The sequence below is a fragment of the Amphiprion ocellaris genome, chromosome 11, assembly GCF_022539595.1.
Source record: "Amphiprion ocellaris isolate individual 3 ecotype Okinawa chromosome 11, ASM2253959v1, whole genome shotgun sequence".
In the NCBI taxonomy this organism is placed as follows: Eukaryota; Metazoa; Chordata; class Actinopteri; family Pomacentridae; genus Amphiprion; species Amphiprion ocellaris.
Genome location: NC_072776.1, coordinates 20,850,236 through 20,873,674, shown reverse-complemented (window position 1 = coordinate 20,873,674; position 23,439 = coordinate 20,850,236). Strand labels below are relative to the sequence as shown.

General features: G+C 41.0%; 1 protein-coding gene across 1 annotated transcript in view; it reads left to right on the top strand.

Moving 5' to 3' along the window:
• The first annotated feature begins 2,054 nt into the window (after positions 1 to 2,054).
• The window catches only part of col5a2a (collagen, type V, alpha 2a), a 54,802-nt gene continuing 33,417 nt past the window's right edge, over positions 2,055 to 23,439 (top strand). Inside the window, exon 1 of the mRNA XM_023274518.3 lies at positions 2,055 to 2,312. Within this exon, the coding sequence (XP_023130286.2) occupies positions 2,222 to 2,312 (91 nt within the window). The 5' untranslated portion in view covers positions 2,055 to 2,221. The remainder of the gene's footprint in view (positions 2,313 to 23,439) is intronic.

Genomic DNA, 23,439 nt, shown 5'->3' with positions numbered 1-23,439 from the left:
CTAAAACTTGTGACTGGTCGTGTATTTCTTAAGTAGACACAAATACGATTAATTAATTAATACGATGCTGACAGTTGCACAAAAGACAAGGAAGTAGTTTTTTTTATGTTTTCATGTAACTTATTAACAATAACAGAGACATGCAATACCGTCAACCTTATTGTTTAAGAACTTGTTAAACAGTAAATAAGTGTGATGGTCCCCCTGCAGCTGCTCACTCAGTACATGCAAGAAGCCAGGCACACTGACTCTGAACTCAGAATAATGTTTATTTTCTAAGCAATCAGTTGCCAAGCTAACTTGTATACAAACCAGCAGGGGACAAACCAGGATTTACACAAACTGATTCCCTGATCACCTACACTCCCTTTGGCTGCATTCTTTGCAATGACAACATCTTTGGCAAACAGGCAGCAACTTGCAGTGTTTGCAGTGCCCTCATGTTGCCTTTATTCTGCAGTTTCCAGAGAAAATACGACTGATGCTTCTTGAGAGTCGTGCAGCTCCGAGGGAGTCTGAGGGACTTGGCAGACATGGTTTGTGGGCAGGGCCAACAAGGAAACAGCTGTCTTTCTCATTAGCTCTACTGCAGCGTCTTGAACCCCCCACCCCTCTCTCTACACACACATACATAGACACACCGACACCTTGTCCAATCACCTGATGCTTTTAGCACCTTGTGAACATGGCACACAGCTGTTTCCTGTCACACAGGTCAGGTTAAATCCTGGCTTGGAAACCTTGGTCTCATTTTAGATAAACTAGGAAATACTGTAGATTTAAATGTGTTTTTGAGGTTATTTAGTCAACCATGCGAAGAATCGAGCTTCAATTTAGACCTAAAAAATAAGGTGTAGAATAAAGTTGTGCTTATGTCATTGCTTCTCTATTGTCATTCAAAAACCACAGTAAGTGTGAACTGATGGTAGCAGTATGTTTGTATCCAGAACTTATTGTTTGGGTGAACCAGTGAAAAACTGCTCCATTGAGAATCCTTTTGCTGTTCTTTTGTCTCTCCTACATCTGTAATTTTCCCAAGGATCAAACAATTGACTTCTTGACAGGCCATTTCAGTGACTTACATGTCTTGTAGAGGCTCATAATTCCTAGCAGCAGCTTTTGGCAAATGTATCGTGAATATGTCTGTGGATTGGGTTTGCATGTGTGGCCAGAAAACTAGAAGATTGCATTTTTTTTCTAAAAAAAAGGGGGGGGGCTTTACAATAGCACTGTAGGTTACACTGAAGTCAGGGGACTTCAGATTCATCGGTGCAATGCTATGAAATTCTATACATTAGAAATCTGGCAAAGTTAATATTAATTTTAGCATAAAATACTGCACTCCAATCAAATATAACAGTGGTACTGGCACTGTAGGCAGATTCCATGTTTCCCTGCAAGTCAAGAGGTGCTGACCCCAGATTTCTCACTAAATTTACACTCTGGATTCATGATGATGACCACCTACAATCACGACCACCCACAGTGACTGTCGCACACTGTTTCACTTTAGTTTTTATGTCTTTTTTTCTGTACTTTGTGCTAAGGACAGTGCGACTAAAGATGCCACTGTTGATATAAGCGACAAATCAAATAGAATCTTCCAATGCAATTACTCGACTCCAACTTCTCTTCAGAAAACAATAGTTATAAACTCTATTCTTACTTTTAATTGCCCAGTAAAAAGAGATTCTCGGCTTGCTGTGACTCTTGTTTGGTGCCCCAGAGACTGCAATAAAATGGCACTTTTATGACCTTGCTTAGCAACCACTTCTAAAGGGAGACAAAAAAAAAAAAAAAAATCCCCGCTAAACTACTGAAGGCTTTTTTTCTTATCAGTTCCCTGTCAACTCTGACTATGAGTTAGAGTTAATATGATTCAATTTAGAGATATCAAGACAGAAAGAATCACTGGAAAGTATGAGAACTTGTGAACATGGGTGTAGTTCTCCCACACCACAAGAGTCTGTGAGAGGATGGTTATGGGAGAGGGCTGACAAAAGGGGGAGGAAAATTAGGCTCGCCAGCATTCTTCTCATTTAAAGCTGTAACTACACAAAAAAAGCACTCGCGCAGTCTGGGCTGGGTCTGCTTGCTGCTTACAAGGAGAGGCACTCTGGCATTCATGGTGGTGCAGTGATAACCTGAGCACTTTATTTTCCTTTTCATCCCTTTTCCTTTTGCTTTGCACACCAGGAAGGCTCATGTCTTTCTTATAGACATGATGAGCTTTGTGCATTTAAGGACTTTCCTTTTTCTGGTGGTCTCCGTGGCTCAGGTTTTGATTGTTACATGTCAAGATGGGAACAGCGGTAAGTGAAGCCCTCAGCTGTTTATTTTAACACCTAATTGCTGTTGGTTATATTGTGTGAAGGTGGCTGACCTTCAAACACTAGCGTGTACTTTTTGTCTAGGGTTGTGCAAACTCTGAAGAAGGAGTTTATTTGTGCTTGAAAGGGCAGAAAGTTGTGTAAGTGTGCTCTTGGTTAAGAGGGAAGCTCCTTTAGATAAGACAGATTCGTCAGAAATTGTGAAATCACTGCATTCTGTGTTGGACTTCTGTGCCACAGTGAATTCTCCTCGTACATGACATCTGAATTTGTTCTGTTGCCTTGTTCAAACACAACATGACTGGTGTGGGTGATTGAGACAAACCTTACTTGGTCACTGAAGAGCCTGTCGAGCTTAGAGACGGTTTACAAGAGATGAGAATAGCTTCAGTGAGGATTATCTGCAATCGGCAAACATGTCAGGAAACAGCCCGGTGGACATCTGTCAGTGATTCCAACTGATGTCACCCGGAGGCACTGAAAATGTGCAGAGGAGGGAAATTGAGCACCTTTGCGGTTTTGCATTACTCCTGCATCACTCCATCACGTTGGAACATTCATTAAGTGTCACCGCAACTATTTATTTCCCCCTCGGACTACATTGTACATCTGCGAAAAGAATTTCAGCACCACGGCTCACGCGCCTCGGAGGGAACACAGGCTGCATGTTAATTCAGGGCAGATGTGAGGAGACATGAGCAGCAGAGATGCTGTTGGATTCTCTGAGTCACTGGAGCTGCTGATGTCTTCAGCTGGAACACCTGAGTGTTCCTGTTTGACTTGAACTGTGCTTCCACCTCTTTTTCCAGCTGGAGTGTTTGATGTGTTGTGTCGTCACAGGGACCGTGTTGTTTGTGAACGTGATGTCATGGGACACAGCGAGCCCTGGAAAGTGCTTTTGATGGCTTCCTGAAGGAGTGTGGAGCAGCGGCACAGACAGTCCTGTTTATTTTTTTTTTTAAAGCTGTCTCTCCCATCTGGATAATTAAAGTTTTTCTTTCATTATATCATTAGCTGAAATTAGTTGGCTTTTCTCTTAAGGCTCAGTTTCACATAAAGCAGACTGTTGTGTGGCACTATAGAGCACCACCCTGTGGTGGATGCAACATGTCTGTAATGGAAAGATAATTTAACACTACATCTGATGCTGTCATTTGAAGATCAGTTCATCTTCAGTGAAATACATCGACACTGGTAAAGATTTAAAAGAGAAAAATGAAGGAGACACAGCTGTACACAGCTCTATAGGTTTCAACTGTTTGGATACAAACTGAAAAAAGACTGTGTTGATGTAAGTTTGTTTATGCAGCTCTGTTTTACATCTCTCTGCCCTTGTTGAGAAATTCTCTCCATCCGTATTTGTTCACATGAAACAGCACAGTGATCTTGCAGGCTTCTTTCCATGGAATAGTGGTGGGTGAGGTGATTGCATTTCGACCAAATAAAAACAGTGGAAAGTTCATGGTTTTTGTAGACTAAGGGAAAATGTGGTTCACCAGCACTATGAGACAATGTGTGTCTGTGAGGGGGCTTTAAAGACACAATGACTAGTTATGTTTCTATGGGAGGGTTTTTACCATGACATTTCACATTTCTATTTTTTAACAGTATACACTACTGGTCAAAAGTTTGGGGTCACTTACAAATACCCTTATTTTTGAAAAAAAAAAGCAGTTTTTTTTCAATGAAGATAACATTAAATGAATGAGAAATGCAGTCTAGACACTGTTAATGTGGTAAATGACTATTCTAGCTGGAAACGGCTGATTTTTAATGGAATATCTCCATAGGGGTACAGAGGAACATTTCCAGCAACCATCACTCCTGTGTTCTAATGCTACATTGTGTTAGCTAATGGTGTTGAAAGGCTAATTGATGATTAGAAAACCCTTGTGCAATTATGTTAACACATGAATAAAAGTGTGAGTTTTCATGGAAAACATGAATTTGTCTGGGTGACCCCAAACTTTTTAATGGTAGTGTACATTGAAGTAAAAACAGTATAAAAGTTTCAAACATTCAACAAAACTCCTCACTGACTCTCTCTGGGATGCTGCATATGCCAGTGACTACAGTTTATATTGGAGCTTTTATGAGCAAAATTGCAGCTTCAAATGAAGTGTGGCTAACTGTTGATTAAACTCCTTAACTGTGAACAGACACATTCTCTCAAAACCTGAATAAAAAACATTTTTCAGTTTGTTCTATGCAATTTAAGAAAAAAAAAAGAAGTCAACAAAAGGCTGTGTTGAGGACATGGAGGCTATGGGAAAGATTTCTGAGAGACCAGATTTAGTTAGAATTCATGAAATCAAATATGCTGCTTTGAAGAAAACATGTTCAAAGCAAATGCTGAACATTTCAGCTTGTACAGTTATACAGCTCTAGATTAGAGTCATATGCCTGCACATGTGTGGAAAATTTGCTAGCTGAAGACCATAAGTTGGCTTTCCAGACCAAGGAGCAGACTTTAAGCTCACAATTGGAAATGGTGACGCCAACACAGATTACCAGGATAAAAAATATGGTACAGTCCTCATCGAGAAAAGCTACAACCTGCGCTGGAAGAAGCAGAAGTGTTCAGCGATATTTGGAGTAAGGTTTAAGGATGTGAACATGGAAAAAAGTAGCGAGTCCTGACTCCAATAACAGAAAACAGCAGTGCGTGCCCAGAGTTTTAGCCAAGGAGAGAAATCAAGCCTCTGCATGAGTGTATGTCAGTGTGTGTGAACACTCCTCCCAGACGCTGACATGGCTGTAAAACATCTTCAAAGATGCCACTTTGTGCCTCACATCAAAGAGACTCAACACCCAGCCTTCGTGAAACCAGTGGATTACTTGAAACTGTAAGCGGAGTTACATTTACCCTACCAGATTTTTAATATTCATCACAGCCAAAATCCAAACGTTTTTCCCTCTCTGAGAGAAAACACATGAGCAGAAAGAAAAATCTGGTATTCCAAATCAACAAAACCTACATGAGGTCACCCTGACTCTCAAATTGGTTCCAGTTGTTGTTGCCACATCACTGACATCGCAACAAATGGGCTGTTTTCTACCAAAGCTGAACCGTCCAAACATATGAATGCAACCAGGTCCACAGACGGCTTTGATTAGGAACACATGGTGCATTTTTGAGCTATGACTTGATTACACGCCTCTTTTCTCCCAGAGTTAAGGGGGGCGAGCTCAGCAGATTGTACATTGTCTTTAGTTACACGTGGGAGGAAGTTTTAGCAGGCGTCTGATGTGAGGTGTCTGCCTGTGAAGCTGGGATGTCCTGGTGGCACTAAAGGTGGAGCTGATAGATTCTGAACGCAGATTGTGCCTGAGAGCACGGCTCCATGGGAACTACTTATAAACCAAATTATTGCAGTCAGCAAATGGAGGCTTAGGCTGGAGGGATGACTTCCAGATGTTTAAAAAAAGTCACTTTGGCAGTATTTGGAAACTTTTGAAAAAAACGGGGTTTACTTGGAAGGGGCTGAACTCATACAGCGGATGTGAAAACATAATGTGTCAGTATTGCTTTAGGGGCAACTTGAACTGTTTGCTGGCTCACGGTTTACCTAAACATTTCGAAGGGGTATCTTATCTTCTGTAACTTTACAGGTTCAAGTTAAAGTAACTGTTTGTTCAAAGGCCATACAATTATGGCTCCTCCTGACAGGTTTCCTGGTGCTTGATTGGCACTTACTCACCCATCAGTCCTCTGTGATCCTCTCAGCCTGTCACTGTAGGAGGATGACAGGACAGAACGTAAACACAGAACAGACTCAGTTTCCCAAGTGCTGTAATTGTCTTAATTCCATCCTAATTAGCAATGTGCTTCTCACACTAGTCACAGAGCAAGAAGCTCGGCTGCTCAATTCACATGTGATCAGAGTTGAATAACTCACAGTAATTTTAGTCCATGTTTGTGCTGTTTTAAGTGTAAAAAAAATCATTGAAAATTAAAGGTGAACTACACTGATTTTACACAGAAGGTTAAGGTTACTTGAAAGAAAGAGTTTCACTCTAGCGTCAGTTGGATAATATCCTGCTTTGTTCTGATCATGCCTTTAGTGATTTTTACTCATAACTTTAACAAAAAAATGTGTCATAATATGAAGATGTGGGGCATTTTTTGTAGATGTACCCAAACTAAGAACTAAAATTCTGTCTCATTCTTTGCTACTTCAAACTTGTCTCCTCTTTCTTAAAGCTGGTGTAAGCAGATGTCTGGAGAAGGCTAAAAAAACAACAACAACAAAACATAACAGAATTTGAAAATACAGTCCTTATCCTGCTGCTCTCCCTTTTCCACTTTCTGTTTTAAGTCCCTAGAGACATATGACACATAAAAATCAAGCTTGACCTAAACATGAACATAAACATAAAATTGAAATAGCCACAGTTGCAGCTGTGAGCCTTTGGCCACAGTTAGCAGCCTAAACTAAAAGTATTAGTGGCATCCAACAGAGCCACACTTTGCCAACTAGCTCAGCCTGCTTGGAAAATCTGTATACACAGGGGGTATAACCACGCATTCTGTGGGGAGGTCATGACCCCTCCAAACCTAAGAAAATGTCAGTCTGTTGTCATATTTGATTGATTTTCAATTTGTTTAAATTTGTTAAGAACAACGTAAATGTTTGTTACCCTCCTCCTAATTGTACACTTAGAACATAGAGAACACAACGGCTGTGAGTCCATCCTGTGGGTACTGGAGGTAGCACTGGTTCCTTACCCCAAATATCATATTTACGTATTAGTAGAATATGGCCACACAATCTCACCAACCACTTCAACATATTAAGATATTACAGGACAATGAAGCTATCAACTTATCTGTCAGGAGAAGAACTGAAAGCTCTGAATACAATAGTTACTGTAAACTTTACTGATATTGACACATTTTACTGCATATATTGTCAGATGCTCTATTAACCTCTTGTTTAATGAGTCAGTCCTCATTTTTAGGGTTGCTTTGCAGTGTAAACAGTTGTAGCCAAAGCTAGAGGAGCAACTTCCTCTGCAGGATTTTTCACTATTGAGTCAGGCTTGAAGCGGCATCTGCATTTGTAAAACAGCCAATGGGATTGACACCCTTTCTCTGACTCTCTGAGAAGACTTGTGATTGGCCAAAGTCCCCATTTAGGGGTAGATGCAGAAACCTATGCTGAAGGTTATGAGGGATTTCTTGCCCAATGACAACAGACATAAGTGCTGCCTACTCCAGCTTTCATCTGTCTCTTGTGAGTTCCCTGTGAAATGCAATACTACATTTCCAGAGTCCTTCTTTAATTGTTCATTTAAGTCAAGTTTATTAGTTTTTAGGCAAACGTTATCTTTCTCAACAATTATAAAGTAATATTGTTCATCCTGAAATGCCAGGAAAACAAATATGACCTTCATGTCAGAAGCTTTTGAGAAGTCAGCTGATGCTGGTGTACGGCCAGTTTGCCTGTTCACGGGATGTTGATACAGCTGGTTGTAGTTTTTCCAGGAGATCAGGAGGACTTCTGCCCTCTGGAGCTTATCTTCTGTAGGTTGGCAGGTCTTAACGTAATATAGCGCTCCCTCCGTACATGTTCTCTGTCTCTCCTGTGGTGACCATTTCAAAGGCTGCTATAATTGCTTTAAATCGTCCAGTTTCATGAGATGTTATATCCCATCTGGGAACCTCTCTCTCTCACTGTGCCGAAGCGCTTTGGCCCAGGTAATGATTCAGCTAAATCAGATTACTGCTGCGTGGATTTCCAGAGATTGTCATAATAGGAAATGCATGTACAAATCAGAATTACACTCTGCATAAGCAATACCGCTTTAAAATGGATTGCTTTTTAACAATTCCTACACTTTTAGATGTAACCGTTTGAACACAACATCACCACATAAATTCTTAAAATGGGATAATGTTGTCTGTCCCGTCCTCAAGCACTGCGCTTACTTGTTTAAATGCCGCAAAACGGTGACAGTCGGCCATAATTGCAGGTTGTGGCCCGACCTAAATTCTAAGTTGTAGCTAGGGTTGTGTATATTACAACTGCAGCGGGTGAATAAGTGGATCTGCATGGGTGTTGGTGGGTGACAAGGGTTAGCAATGTGGCCTACAATATGTTGAGGATCTTAACAACTTGTTGGACAGCTGATTGACTTCACAGTGAAATGCCTCGTACATATGCAGTAAAGCCTTGAGGTGTTTTTCAGTCCAGGTGGTCCTTCTGGCGCTGAAGCAGAGGGAATTAGGTTTCTGCCAACTGTTAAAAATAATAAGATCACATTATATTTTGTAGCAATAAGTAATTTATTGGTGTAGCGCATAAAAGCTAGCTGTGCTGAGGATTTCTTTTATTTGATGAGAAATGCTGTGATTGAATTGGATCACATGTTTTGGAGTTCCCCTGCCCACTGTCAAGATCTTTATTTTTATACCAAACCAATTAAAAACTGTCTTAAAACACAGAACAATGGGTCATTACAGTGAATGTACAGTTTTCTTTAGTACAAACATGCTAAGAGGCTCATGTTCTGGAGGAAAGAAAAATAGTGGCGGTTTAGTAGCATCCCATCACTCACACTGCTGGAGTCTTTACTGTACATCCCAGCCAGATCTCAGTAATGGGTATGATGTTTCTTAAAATGTCTGCTGTGATTAAACTCAAAGTGTGCAAAGCAGATGCATATATTAGCTGGAAGCAGCATCAGAAAAGATGAGGTCTCTCTAAGCTTTTGAGTGCAGACGATATAAGGCTATCAATCAGACAATAGTTGTATACTAGTAGAACGTAACGTGAAGTGCTTTACAGAACAAAATGAAATAAATGGAAAGGCAATGGAGGATGTCTCACTGTAGGTTTTCATCTGACTTTGAGTCAAATTGAAAGGCCACTACAAGTGGTCCTGAGGGTTCTAGAGGGTTCAAAGAATTAAAACACACCTTTTTAACAGGTAGGAGCAAGAACATTAAGACCTTCATAAACCTTCTCAAAGAAAAGATCTTGAAGTCATTTCTAAAGCAGATAGTGCGCTCTTCTTCTGGTCTTAGTCAACACACTTGCATTTGGGTTTTGAAGCAGTTGCAGTTGAGATACATTCTACTTGTGCAGCAGAGAATTACAATAGTGAATTCTGCAGGTAATAAAAGTGAGCTGTAGTGCTTTGGTATTGGTCCAAAAGACAACCGCATTCGAGCAGTGCTCAAAGATGACAGTTTTGCTTTGAGTTTCTCTCTGAATATATGTACCAGTGACCAAGACTTCAGTTTAGTCCTAATTGAGCTGTAAAAAAACATCTGCCCTCCATAATCTAATACATAAAATACAGTTTAAAAGGACATCGATTGACCTTGGGTCATCAGGAGACAGTGATATATAGCAGACTGTCATCAGCGTAGCTATGGAAATTAATAGTGTCCCTCCTGATGTCATTTCCAAGTGGCAGCATGTCAAGGTTAAAAAGTGGAGAACCTAAAATTAAACCTTGAGTGACACCTTCGTTCATTTTATCACTTTTAGATGAACTTTCACCCAGGCTTATAAAAAAAGCCCAACCAACAATAAAGTACAGTTTGAACTAACTAGAAACGGTACCCAAGAAGCCAATCAGACTGTGAAGAATCAACTGGTCTACAGTAGCAAAGGCTGCACTGCACAAAGCAGTACTAAGACAGAGGATTTTAAAAAGTATTTAGTAAACTCATTAGAGATTTTGGCTATTTAAGACTCTTTTTTAATTAGAATTTCATGGCCCGTTGCATCAAAACTTGAATTTTTTTATTTAGGTTCCTAAGTGACAGACTCCATCCAGTAGGGAAATTACTTATTCACTAAAAAGAAGGGTGCATTCTTTGAACACAATGTGAGTCTGTGCTGCCTGTTACCCACTGGCTGCAATGTCCACTCAATGTTCCCAAACAGACGCGTCTCACATTGAGCCACAGCACTGAAATGTGGAAATGTCTGCTTGTAGCTGGTGACTCATGGCCACCATTTACCCTAGATGATCTCACCAAATGGGTAAAATGCTGCTGCACAGAAGGGGCCAAAAGAGACAGAGCTTGTGAGAATGAATTAGTGAAGCTGACATTAAATGAGGAGATCTTGGACGCGTTCTGTCAGCTCACAGCCTTCATGCATCAAGTGTCCTCACCGCTCTGACTTTCAGTTGTTTACCACATATTGGGGAAAGTTAGTATATTTGAACCAGAAAAACAACAAGTCCATATGTTGACATGGTAATTTACAGTCTGCTAGCTTTAAAATTATATCCATATGAATGACATGAAGTACCAACATTTTGCATTTTTTTGTAAACACACTTGAAAATGACAGGAAAGCCACATGGATTTCCCAAAAGAAACAGGATCTGACACAAAAACCTTGTAATTGCTGCAATGTTTAGACATTTTTCACTCAGGATTCACTTAATCGGCCATACCAGTTCCTAACCAACAGCTCCCTCAGGCTGACACAGCTTGAACTGTGTTGTGCAGTATGTCAGTCTTTATTTACCTGGGCTAAATTACAGCACTAAGTACAGACTATGAGCCCCATATTTAATCTAATTCTCCCTCTTGTTTCCAAACCTTTCACTGATGTGGCTTGGTATTTACGGGGGGAAAGGAGGGGTGAGCTTTACATACGGGATCATTTCATCATAATTTCATATTTACAGTATTAGCAGAGGGGGACTGAGGGGGAAGAAAAGAACTGGCACAGTTTCAGATCAGAGTTGGAAGGACGGAAGGCTGAAGAGAAACGAGGAGGAAGAGGCAGGGACAGAGGATAAAAGCTGGATTCTGTAAAGAGAGAGGGAAACAAGGGTGAATCTGTGAAAGGATGTGGAAGAAGTGGCAATGAGGGAAGCCCAGAGGACTGTTTGGAATGTGTTATCAATGGCAAACACTGTAGATCACCAAAAAATTGGTCCAATTCCAGCACTGGAAGTTATGTCAAAATGGAATTTCCTTTTGAACGACACATTTTGGCTCCGCTTGTTGTTGTTAATGAGCTTTGGGAGTCATGGTCAAAGATAATTTTGTGCATCCTATTAAAATAATAAGAAAATGAAGGCTAAAAGTAAAGCAAATGTGCCACATTACCAGCACTGATATTAATGTTATGTTACATTTTGTTCTCCACATACTAACTTTGCAACCATCAGAATTAGGTCAGCTGGCGGTCCTTGAGCTCTTTGCAAAGGGAGATGCTTGAAGCTTTTGTTGTGATGCCTTGAGAGATTTCTGCAGCTCACACAGCTGTTGATGACATATTGAACAAAGTATGCAGCTGTTACTGATAGAAGGGAGGAGCTGCAGCAAACAAACTGCATCAGATCCGCCACGAAATAACAGTTTGGCACTGAGGACATTTCGAGAACGCTCTCACAATTCTAGTGAAAAAGTTTCTCATTGGTTGATGCAGTTTTTGGTGTTATGCCATAATATCACAAGGACATGGGTGGAAAGATGCCCTCATACTTCTCTCATTCGGAAAAAAAAAACAGATAGCTGTGTGAGTATGTGTGTGAGAAACAGCATTTACTGATAGGTCCAAGTACAACTGAATTTTTACTTGATTTCTTTCAAAACCTGGGATTATATTAAATAACATGGCATTATATTTGCTTTGTAGATGAAGTAGAAGCACCCAAGACTCTATCTATCATGCTCTTTGTGCACATAGTGAGATAAATCGGACGCTGTTTGTAAGACATTTATGTGACAGGAAACGTGACCCATATACATCCGCCTCCCAACCCATCTCATTAAGTTCATGTCCAACCCACCCAATAAATGTATCACAGCAAATTCAATTCACAAGAACGATTTAAATGATAACCTGAAACTTAAATGCAGTCCGAAAAAGCAGACCCCAATGGAATTGTAAACCAGATTGGTCACAATGATTGTACTGTGTACTTTATGATTTACTTTACTTTTTTGAAAGATCAAGAAAACCCGACTTATTTCTCATAACCTGGATCTTATTTTTAAGAGTAAGCACAGCTCCATCATCTTTTTCACAGTGTATAGCAAAGCTGCTGATTGGTTGTCAGGTTTGGCTCTTTGTTTAACTAAAAGTTGCCTTAAAATGCAAATGACAGAAATTCTGATGCTCAGAAACTATATTTCATGATTCTTAAACTAGGAAAGGAAGCTGAAATCTATTAGATCTACAGAGTAATGTCAGTCAAGTTTTATTGCATATGGCATTTTGTTGGCAAGCTACTCTACAAACCGTCCATGTTTGTATATTCCATGATGTTGATGGATTCAACAGAGATTAGTGTGGTTTTTAGCTCCTGTTACATCCATTATAGCTCTCCATTCAAGTGCAATTATTAGTTTTTTGCCTTCTTTTCCTCTTTGTCTTTCTTTTTTGCAGACTTTCCTAGTGTAGATGAGCTCCTAGAACCTAATGGCAGTCACTGTTATTGATATTAAACCTAATCAGTATTGTAAAGTTTTGAAAAATCTTAAAATATCTTACTAATGTTAAATCAGCACAGCCAAACCTAGACACTCAGTCTTAAGTGAGTTTCACCGGCACAGGCTTTTCATGACAGAACCATGTGACCCCTGGTCTGCCAGTGACCTCACTAAACTGCATCAGAACGTTGCCCTGACCTCATCACCCCTATTTGTGTGTGTGTGTGTGTGTGTGTGTGTGTGTGTGTGTGTGTGTGTGTGTGTGTGTGTGTGTGTGTGTGTGTCTCCATCATTTACAAAAATGCAGACTGCCGTAAACTTCAAGCGTTTCATTTAGCAGTAAAGAGAAAGTGATAAATTCTGTGTGTCCCCCGGGGCCTAGAAGTGATGTCACCGCAGGGAAGGGGCCTCAGAGTCGGCCTCCCTCTCTGGCTCCTCTCTGTGCTCACTTATTTTCCAGTCTCAACCATTAGCTACTACTGGCTGCGGTCCAGTGCAGTCACTGCAATTCAAATCTTTAAATAAGAAGCCTCTTATAACTCATGAGAGTCCCTTGTGGATATCTACCTAGAGTGCTATCCCTTTACAGGCCACTGTAGGAACTTGGGACAGGAGTGAGGTTGTGCGAACATTTACAGGAACGACCCCCTAATTGGATCTTTCAGCCTTTCTGTTTCCATTGCTTTGTAAGATCCAACATGGTCAACCATGATGTTAGCTCAAAGCAACAACAAATTAGTAGCTGAAGGACGTAACTCCAGTCTTATGAGCACACAGGCGATAGAATGATGGAGGGTTGGTTATGGTTGCTTATATGATAAGTTTTACTTTGATGAATCTTACGAGAGAAGGCTGCTACTTTTAAAGAGCAGAAAATATAGCACTTATCCTCAGCAACCCTGACAAAGGCCCGACAGGAGCAGTTCTTGCAGTCAGGACACTCATAAAGGTTCAGGTCACCTTAAAGCAGCCTGCAAGTTCATGCAGTGGAAAACAGATGTTATTAGCCAAAGGTTTCCTCTGTAACATTCAGTAAACCCTTGATGATAATGACACTGGTGGCTGTTAAATGAACTGCAGTCAGTAATCAGCTTCTCTTGTTAGCACCCCATAGGTAGGCAGAAGCATCCTAACATCCACCCAGGTCTGAGCCTGTAGCTTGACTAAATAGATTTTTTTTTACCATCCTCTGTCCCTCCATGAATAGATTGTCCTGCAGATGTTAACACTAGTTTCCCCCAACCTCAGTCACACTCCTGTTCGGCCAAACGTACTTCACTAGCCAAAACGTTTTTGTGCTTATGTTGAGTTTATGTTGGAGTCGAGGTTGTGCTTTGAACTGGTCGTTTGTTGAGGTTAGCAGACTCCATTTATAAGCTAACATTAGCTGGTGTTGCATACAGTCGCCTTTGTAGTGGAGTAGAAGAGAGGCATAGGGGCTATGGACTTGGTAGCAAGCATAAACATCACATCCTTTGGATTTTCCCAGAAAATCTGTCCGCAGGGTGTTGTTGACAGGAGTCAGGGAAGGTCTCATTCTTTGAGTTACATTACAATTCATTTACAAGCTGGAGAAAGAAAAGCTCTGAATACATGTGCATAGTAGCTTTAAGTAATGCTGGACAACTCTGGAAGGGACTTGGAGAATGCTTGATAAAGTTCACCTGAAATTAAGTCATGGTTTCCATTACAGATATGATACTAAAATGATGCTGAATCAAACATATTGCAAAATATTTTGACTTGATCTGTTGGCCAAACCACTGCTGTCATTGCTGTGGTTTTCTTTACAGATTCAGTCTCTTCTTCCCAAAAAGCCCTCCCCATAATGTTTTTTTTTTTTTAAGGACTATAATCATTTGTAAAATTGCATTTCTGTTAATACAATCATGTCACGTAACATTCTAACAAGGGTCTTCCAGCAGTGTTTTGGATGGATCATAATGCAATTTCCTGCATTGAGAAACATTTGCAGAGTGCTATGGCATGAAGCCCACTCTAACTACTTCCATTTATTCTGTCATTTCTCTTCAATTTTTCATACAGAGGGTGATTTCGTCTTCATAACAGATAAAGGGATTTAAGCGCTGACAAGACTAGAGGAATGGTTCTGTAGTCTATATTAAAAAGTATGCGCATTAAAGCTTGTTTAAGGGGAGGCGGTGCCATAGTGGTAATGACTGTTTGTATTGTCATTGCTGGAATTTTCATCTATTCTTCAGTTGACATTACACTAAGGACATCAGTGAAATGTCATAACATGATGTAAATATAAATGATTTCAAAACTGTGACCTCAAACTATGCAGTCCAGTTCAGAATGTAAATATTTATGGGTGAACATCCTTCACCCGTTGGGCTGCACATTAAACACAGTGCCTGCTGGGGCACTGGCCAAACAGCTGCTTTATTTCTCACAGCTGTTGGAACAACAAAATGGCGACAGAGACAAAAAGAGCGTATAATAAGAATGAAAAGAAAAAGAGAGAAGAGAAAAAGAAGCAGGAGTGTGCAGGCAAAGTCTGTAAAGATACCGCATGCTTTGATAAGGATAAGCAGAAAGAAAGGGGGATTGGAGAGCTTGACGTGGGATATGAGAAAACACAGGCTAATGCGAAAGAAAAAGTGGGATTTAAAAAGCAGCCTCCGGCCACCATTTGGTTTGAGGAGAGGATGCAGCGTCCTTAAACCACTGCAGCGCTGAGGTCAGACAAAATGTGGAGGCAATAAATCTGTGCTGCCTTTGGGGTGGCTCCTCACCACAAATATAGGACGCCTCATAAAACAACTGAGTTCTTCCCCACCTGAAGAATGATAATGGCTGAGCATGTGGATTCCATCGTTTAGCTTTTACAAGACGGCATGCACATTGTTAGAAACATTTCAAAGGTCCTCGTTACTCTTTAAATTGTGACCAAATGTTGCACTTATAGCAGTAACTTTGTGCACATCACATTTAACGGCAACTTTGTGCATGATGTTGTCTTCTAAAACAATGACTTTTATTAGTCCAACCACCTACGTTTGTGCTCATGTGCTCACATATTTGAACTGATGCAAAGATAAGTGTCAGAGAAGAAGACAGACACTTCATGCCAGCACCACAGACTACACTTGAAAATGCAAACAGATGTGTTGTGCTCTGCTGTGAGCTGCAGACAGCACACTTAAAAAGTGCAGTGCACGGATTTTAGAGATTTAAATGTTTGGTTAACCCAAAAACCATATTTTCTGACTTATCTCTATAGTGGTATCCAACCATGCAGATAATATCAGATTGACTTATGAAGTTTCAGTTTTATGCTTCAATCCCAGTAACAGGAAAGTAAACTTTGGAGAAAGACATGTTAACAATTTAACAAAACATTTTTCCAGTGTTCTTGCCACCCTGATTAGGAGTAAGTACTTCCAAAATGTTGACACTAGCAAGGTTTCTGTCCAAACGCAGAGCAAATTTTTAACAAATGTTGAGAATATCTGAGAAAGAAAATAAGATTTAATGCTTGTTTCCATCCATTGCTGTCATGTGAGAGTTAGGAGCCAGTTGGTCCAGACAAACAGCTGGTGGTGATAATTTTCTAGTCGGGTACCATTAAAGTATCACAGCGGAAGGGGCACAAGTCTCTTCATAGATATGATGTTTGCCACGAGGCACCATGTTCATGTGCATAATGATTTAACGGTGAAGTCTGGTTCTGCTGCACTGTTTTCACCTTAAGAAGTAGTGCAAAAGTGGTTTTTTTTTTTGGGTTAAAATATTTTTCCTTGAATTTCTGGCATGTCCTCTCAATTGCTTTTACGTCCAAATTGGAAATGCGAACGAAAATAGGTGGACGCAGACCAGCCCTGTCTCCTAGAAATGTGCCAATGCAATTAAACTACTGACAGAGATGGAAAACTGTGATGATGTAGGAAATACGTCCAGTTTGTAGGAGCCACAAAGTCCATGTAAGGAGCTTGGAGGGAAGAATGGCAGCATAAGCCAACAACAGGACACTCACACAGGATATGATTGTTCATGTCTATTGCAAAACCATCGTTCTTCAACTTTAGTTAATTTTCAATCCCTGTTAAGTTAGATTTAGGAAAATATCCCACTTCGGTTGGTACTTTTACAAAGATCATAGGGGCTTGGTTAGGTTTAAGCACCAAAACTACTTGATTAGGTTAGAAAATATCATGGTCTGGGTTAAAATATGACCCCTTCACAACATGTTTGAAGCCTTGCCTCTACTTTGTGTGTTACCAAGGTGACATATGATTGGTTGGCTGAAAAAGAGCAACAGTAAAGTAATAAACTAAATGGCACAAATATGTAAATTTGAAACATATTTGTGATTGGTGTTTCCCCAAAATGTTATTTAGAATGCAGGTACGGCTGTATAGGAACAGGAGATCTTGCTGATGCACACCCAACTACAAAATCATATTCACTTACATTGTATTTTGGTAGAAGCAGGAAAAGATGGATCAGAACCTTAGAAGCTGTCACTGTTTTGAAAATATCTGCATGGCTCAATACCACAAGGGTGAATGATATTTTTTTTTCTTATTGTCTTTGTGACAACTTTTTCTTTAACATACTATGACTATCACTTCCCTCAAACATTCACTGATAGCCTCATACAGAAGTACAGTCTCCCCATTTTCCAAAACCCTTAATCCTCTGTGTGAGAAATCACTTGGCATTCACTACACAAAAAGTTGTATTACAGTGAATAACATCAACCGTATTGAAACAGCTGAGATATGTTATCAATTTATCAGTGTTGGCCAGCACAGCGTCCATCCATCAAGTCAGCAGGAGGAGGCTAAGTCATCCAGGAAAGACTTTCCCTGCACTCTCTGCCTGATTAAAACTTTTTAATCAAAGATTTATTATACAATAAGATAATTCTTTGGAGGTTTTTACAATCAGTACTTTTCCCCAAACTGGTTGTAGTTAAATTGTTTTGCTAGTTGTGCCACATCTCACAGTGGAACAAAGCTAAGAATGTGGAAGAAGTACATTGAGAAGATAAGCCAGTAATGCTGGGATCGACTCACTCTGGTTCCATCTGCAGTATCTTGCTGTAGCATATTGCCTGATTTCCAGATATTACATTTCACTGACGTTTGGTTCTTAAACACAAACGCCTGAAGCACTAGTTTGCATTGTATTTCTCTGTCAGCATATTGTGCTGGACACAACGTTCCTCTGAGTTTCTCTGTGTTCAGAATCCACAGTTTATTCTTTCACATCTGGCTGTGCGCTCAGTTGATGTAAAACACCAGGGATCTCTGACCCCTTGTATAAGTTAACGGTCTGCTCCGGTAAACTGGAATGTTTGACGTCACCCGTTTTCCTTTGCTGCATGGCTGCTTTTACGAGAATCCAGCCAAATGTAATATTGTTGAGACATATTAACGCAGTTGAAGTCGAAGTTGTGTCTGTGGTGATTAGACAAGAGATGTCTCTTAAAGGTGGAGTCTGCGATTCTGGAGGGAGATTGTGGACATTTACTTAGTTAGCGTGTTGCAGATTTACCGTCCATCTTGTTCCCATTGCCTGCTTTCCACGACATCTTAGTCCTTTCCCCAAGACTCACTAGAATACTGCTGTATGGATTGGCCTGAGCCACTCTTTTGTTTCTTTCCCATTTACAGAGCCAGGGCTGAACGAACACCTTATCTTAATTCAGCGCACACACAGCTTGCAGATCATGAGGAGATTCACAATGAATTAGAATATTCCTCCGCCAAGGAACGCAGCGGAGTTATGTGATGATCGGCGTATGTTTGTCTGTCTGTTAGCAACATTAACGGATTTGGATGAAATTTTCAGGGAAGGTCAGAAATGACACAAGGACCAAGTGATTAGATTTTGGCAGTGATGTTGTTCATAGTCTGGATCCACGGATTTGTTAAAGATTTCTGTAACATTGCGAGATAGCGGCACGGCGTCACTGTAACTATGACAACAAATCAACGCTATGTCAGCTGTCTGCTGACGATCACATGATTGCAATCCTGCTACAAATAGACTGCTGTGGACTTTTTTGCTTCCAAAATGATACAAGGAAAAATTGACGAAATTGTGGTGGTGTTTCCAAGTCCCATCAATTCCCACCACCCGCTACATATTTAGGTCACACGATTCGGTATCCATACATAATGTACACATGCATAACACACACTTGTGCTCCCTGCAAGGTCATTTTGTTTGTGGGTACATCTATATTAAATTGACACATTCTATGTTGCCATGATTTCTGATCACCAAAAACAAACAAATGCATTTCTGACAATGCCATATAGGAGCATGGACAGCCTTGGTGGAGTACTGCACTCTCTGAGTGTTTTTCTTGTTTAAAAAGTGTATTAGATTACAATTGCACTATTTGCCTTCAGTATACTTGTTTGCAATGATAATGGACACAAAGTGTGTAGCATGGAGAATTTTTGGATATGTAGTGTATTATAAGCAGAGACAACAGAAAATGTAAGGGGATAGGAAATGTGTTTCGTGTGTGTAATTATATCACATATCTGACTGACTTAATCAGTAGGTTTATGTACAATGTATTGCGAATGCATGCACATGAGTTTTTTTATTAGATAAAGATAGATAAGATAGATAAAGATAGATAAAGTTCTTTATTTCTCCCCACTCCAGGGGAAATTTACATTGTTACAGCAGCTTTATTTAGTTACATCTCATCTAGCAAAGCCAAGGTTAAACAAGTGTGCAGCACGTTTATGTCTTCAGTGTGTCAGTGTGTTTTATTTAGCTTGATCAATGTGCGACTGGAATCATCCCCAGAGGATACGAAAACCACATGTTTGACAGCGAACCAGAACTTTGTCTGAGATTTGGTTTCGACTCAAACAGCTACACCTGGGAAAGCTGAAGGAACATTTTAACACTTTGTTGTGAGCTTTGAACAATTTAATTTTCAGGCCAATCTGTTTGGGTGTAATATAAAGTATAAACCTGCTGTTCTGTTTGCTTGTGGAGCAGTAGAAGTCAACTTGGCTGCTCTCAGAGTGTCTGAGGGATGGAACTGCTGAAACTCATCAACACATTAAGGCCTTGTCCACACTAATAGGAACATTTTGCTTGATAGATATTTAAAGATCTGTTCACATGACCATTGTGTTACAAAATATCTTCATACACATAAGAAGACAAAACAGACTCGTAGAAGCATCTACATCAGTGATACACTGACTACCAGGGAAGACTGCATCTGCTTTGCTCTGTGTTTTTTTCACAGCATCTGCAGTTTAAAGTGTGCAGACATGACTAACTGAGGTTTTTGTGTGTTGGTGAAGCGGTGCAGGAATGCCAAGTAACGTTGGAGCTGCTAGTGCTAAACAAATGCAAAGAGACTGGTGTAAATCCACCATTTTTGTTGTTTCAGACACATGCTCAGCACACAAAGGCATGTGTAAACTCAACTGTCACAACATTGTTTGTCCACACAGATATACATACACTGCAGTTATTTCAAATCTTCACTTTATAAGGTATTTTAATGACCTAAGATGCCGTTTGCATGTAGATGAGAGGCACAAACTGGAAGAGAAAATGTCTTTTAATGTGGACAAGACCTCAGTATAGTTTACTGTAGTTGTTCAAGATTTCAGAACTGGAACATAAATACGACTCATGCTGCTTGATGGATTCAACATCAGTGCTTGTATTCTGACTTTGTTGTAATAAATGACTGTAAATGATATGTTATGCACTGAACATCAGAGCCATTTGCAATCAGATATCTGCAACATATCTGATGCAGAAAAGCAGAGAAAACAAAACAAACATTAAGATCGCAGAACATAATCAGACTTAAGGCCTCAGTGTTGAGGGTTGTAAAACCAAGACAGGCCAGAAGAATAATCCCCATGAAGACACGCCATGTTCTGTATTGAGTCAGTGTGGACATGGTCTCCTCTGCAGCACAAAGAATGCTCTTTAGAATGCTTTTAATGCCTGAACAGATAAAGACTGGCCTTGTTTTGAACTTCGGCCCTGACCTCAGTGAGAGCTTCAGGCCAGGCCAAGGAGAGTCCAGGCCTTTGGTCATCGTGATGAAGAATGTTCACTGTTTAGCAGCTCACATTTTCTTCACTTTCAGTTCTTTCATTACAGCTAATTATTTATTATGCATCATGCCATATAATGTACAGCATATTTACTTCATAATGATACAGGCAAATGATGTTAATGTGATTTTCCATCAGGTACAAACATCGATGATCTCCTCTTTAGTCATTCCTGTCACAATATTGTTTTTTTTTTTAAGTTAATATACTGTAAAGTAATGCTACAATGCAGACTCTGATATACACCACTGTTCAAAAGTTTGGAGTCACATAGAGATGTTCTTATTTTTGAAAGAAAAGCAGTTTTTTTTCAATGAAGATAACATTAAATTAATCAGAAATACAGTCTAGACATTGTTAATGTGCTAAATGACTATTCTAGCTGGAAACGGCTGATTTTTAATGGAATATCTACATAGAGGTACAGAGGAACATTTCCAGCAACCATCACTCCTGTGTTCTAATGCTACATTGTGTTAACTAATGGTGTTGAAAGGCTAATTAATGATTATAAAACCCTTGTGCAATTATGTTAGCATATGAATAGAAGGGTGAGTTTTCATGGAAAACATGAATTTGTCTGGATGACCACAAACTTTTGAACGGTAGTGTACATGCTGTGATAAGCTGGAGTTGAATCCAATCCAAGGCAACAAAAAGCAGAGTGAGGCAGCAGCAGAGATAAAGAGCAGGAGGAGGGGATGTGTAATTTAGTGGGACCACAGTCCTCCCAGGCCTGAACATGGGAAGGCAACAGCTCATAGCTGCGGTTGCCTCTTTAAAAGGAAGACCCATTGGAGACGGGGGCCTGTTGATGGAAAAGCCTAGACATGTAATCAGCACGCTACTTATTCATTTCAACTTTCCTGGCCTGAGTTTCCAACCCTTCCCTCGAGACTCAGAGCTTTGTTTGTGGAAGCCAAGGTGAAGAGCATGTTCAAACTGGAGTCTTCTTTCACATTTCCAACCCCATCAGCATCATAAAGCAAATCCTCAGTGCTTCCGAATATTAAACAGACAGAATCAGAATCAGAATCAGAATCAGAATGAGTTTTATTGCCATTGTTCATGAGGTTCACAAACGAGGAATTTGACTCGGTGCAATGCTGCTACATTAAACATTTAACAAATAGTAGAGATAAAAATAAAGATAAAAATAAAGATAAAGATAAAGTAAATACTATAATAAAAGCTAACATCTACTATAATAAAAACTAACAACTAAGTACACTGTACAACAAAAAAGTGACTAAGTGAATAAAGTGACCAGTAGCAGCAGGTGGTGGGGGCCACCACGTAGTGCAAATATTGTAGTGCAAAAAACAGTGGTAATTGTTGATGAGTCGGTGCTGAGCTGCTGAACATAGGCACGTGTGTGTGACGTAGAGTCATCTAGTGTTCATCAGTCTGATGGCAGAGGGGAAGAAGCTGTTCATGTAGCGGGAGGTTCTGGTCCGGATGGACCTTAGTCTCCTGCCTGAGGGGAGGGGGGTGAACAGTCTGTGTCCAGGGTGAGAGGGGTCGGCAATGATCCGACCTGCACGCCTCCGGGTCCTCGAGACGTACAGATCCTGCATAGATGGAAGTCTGCAGCCGATCACCTTCTCAGCAGTGCGCACAATGCGCTGCAGTCTGAATCTGTCCCTGATGGTGGCTCCAGCGTACCACACAGTGATGGAGGAGGTGAGGATGGACTCGATGATGGCCGTGTAGAACTGCACCAACATCTTGGTGGGCAGCTTGAGTTTCCTCAGCTGCCGCAGGAAGAACATCCTCTGCTGGGCCTTCTTGAGGAGGGAACTGATGGTCAGCTCCCACTTGAGGTCCCGGGTGATGGTGGTGCCCAGGAAGCGGAAGGAGTCCACGGTGGAGATGGGAGAGTCAGTGAGGGTGAGGGGGGGTGGTGGGGCTGTGACTTTCCTAAAGTCCACGATCATCTCCACTGTCTTCTGGGCGTTCAGGTCCAGGTTGTTGTGGCTGCACCAGGACACCAGCCGGGCCACCTCCCTCCTGTAGAAGGACTCATCACCGTCTGAGATGAGCCCGATGAGGGTGGTGTCATCTGCGAACTTCAGCAGCTTCACAGACTGGTGGCTGGAGGTGCAGCAGTTGGTGTACAGGGAGAAGAGCAGGGGGGAAAGTACACAGCCCTGGGGGGAACCGATGCTGATGCTCACCGAGTCCGAGACAGTCTTCCCCAGCCGCACGTGTTGCCTACGGTCCGTCAGGAAGTCGATGATCCACCTGCAGAGGGAGTCGGGCACGTTGAGCTGGGACAGCTTGTCCTGGAGCAGAGCAGGGCGGATGGTGTTGAAAGCAGAGCTGAAGTCCACAAACAGGATCCTGGCGTAGGTTCCTGGGGAGTCCAGATGCTGCAGGATGGAGTGGAGGGCCAGGTTGACTGCGTCGTCCACAGACCTGTTGGCTCTGTAGGCGAACTGCAGTGGGTCCAGGAGAGGGGTGGTGATGGTCTTGAGGTGGGACAGGACCAGGCGCTCAAAGGACTTCATGACTACAGAGGTGAGCGCCACAGGTCTGTAGTCGTTGAGTCCTGTGATCCGTGGCTTCTTGGGGACGGGGACAATGGTAGAAGATTTGAAGCAGGCCG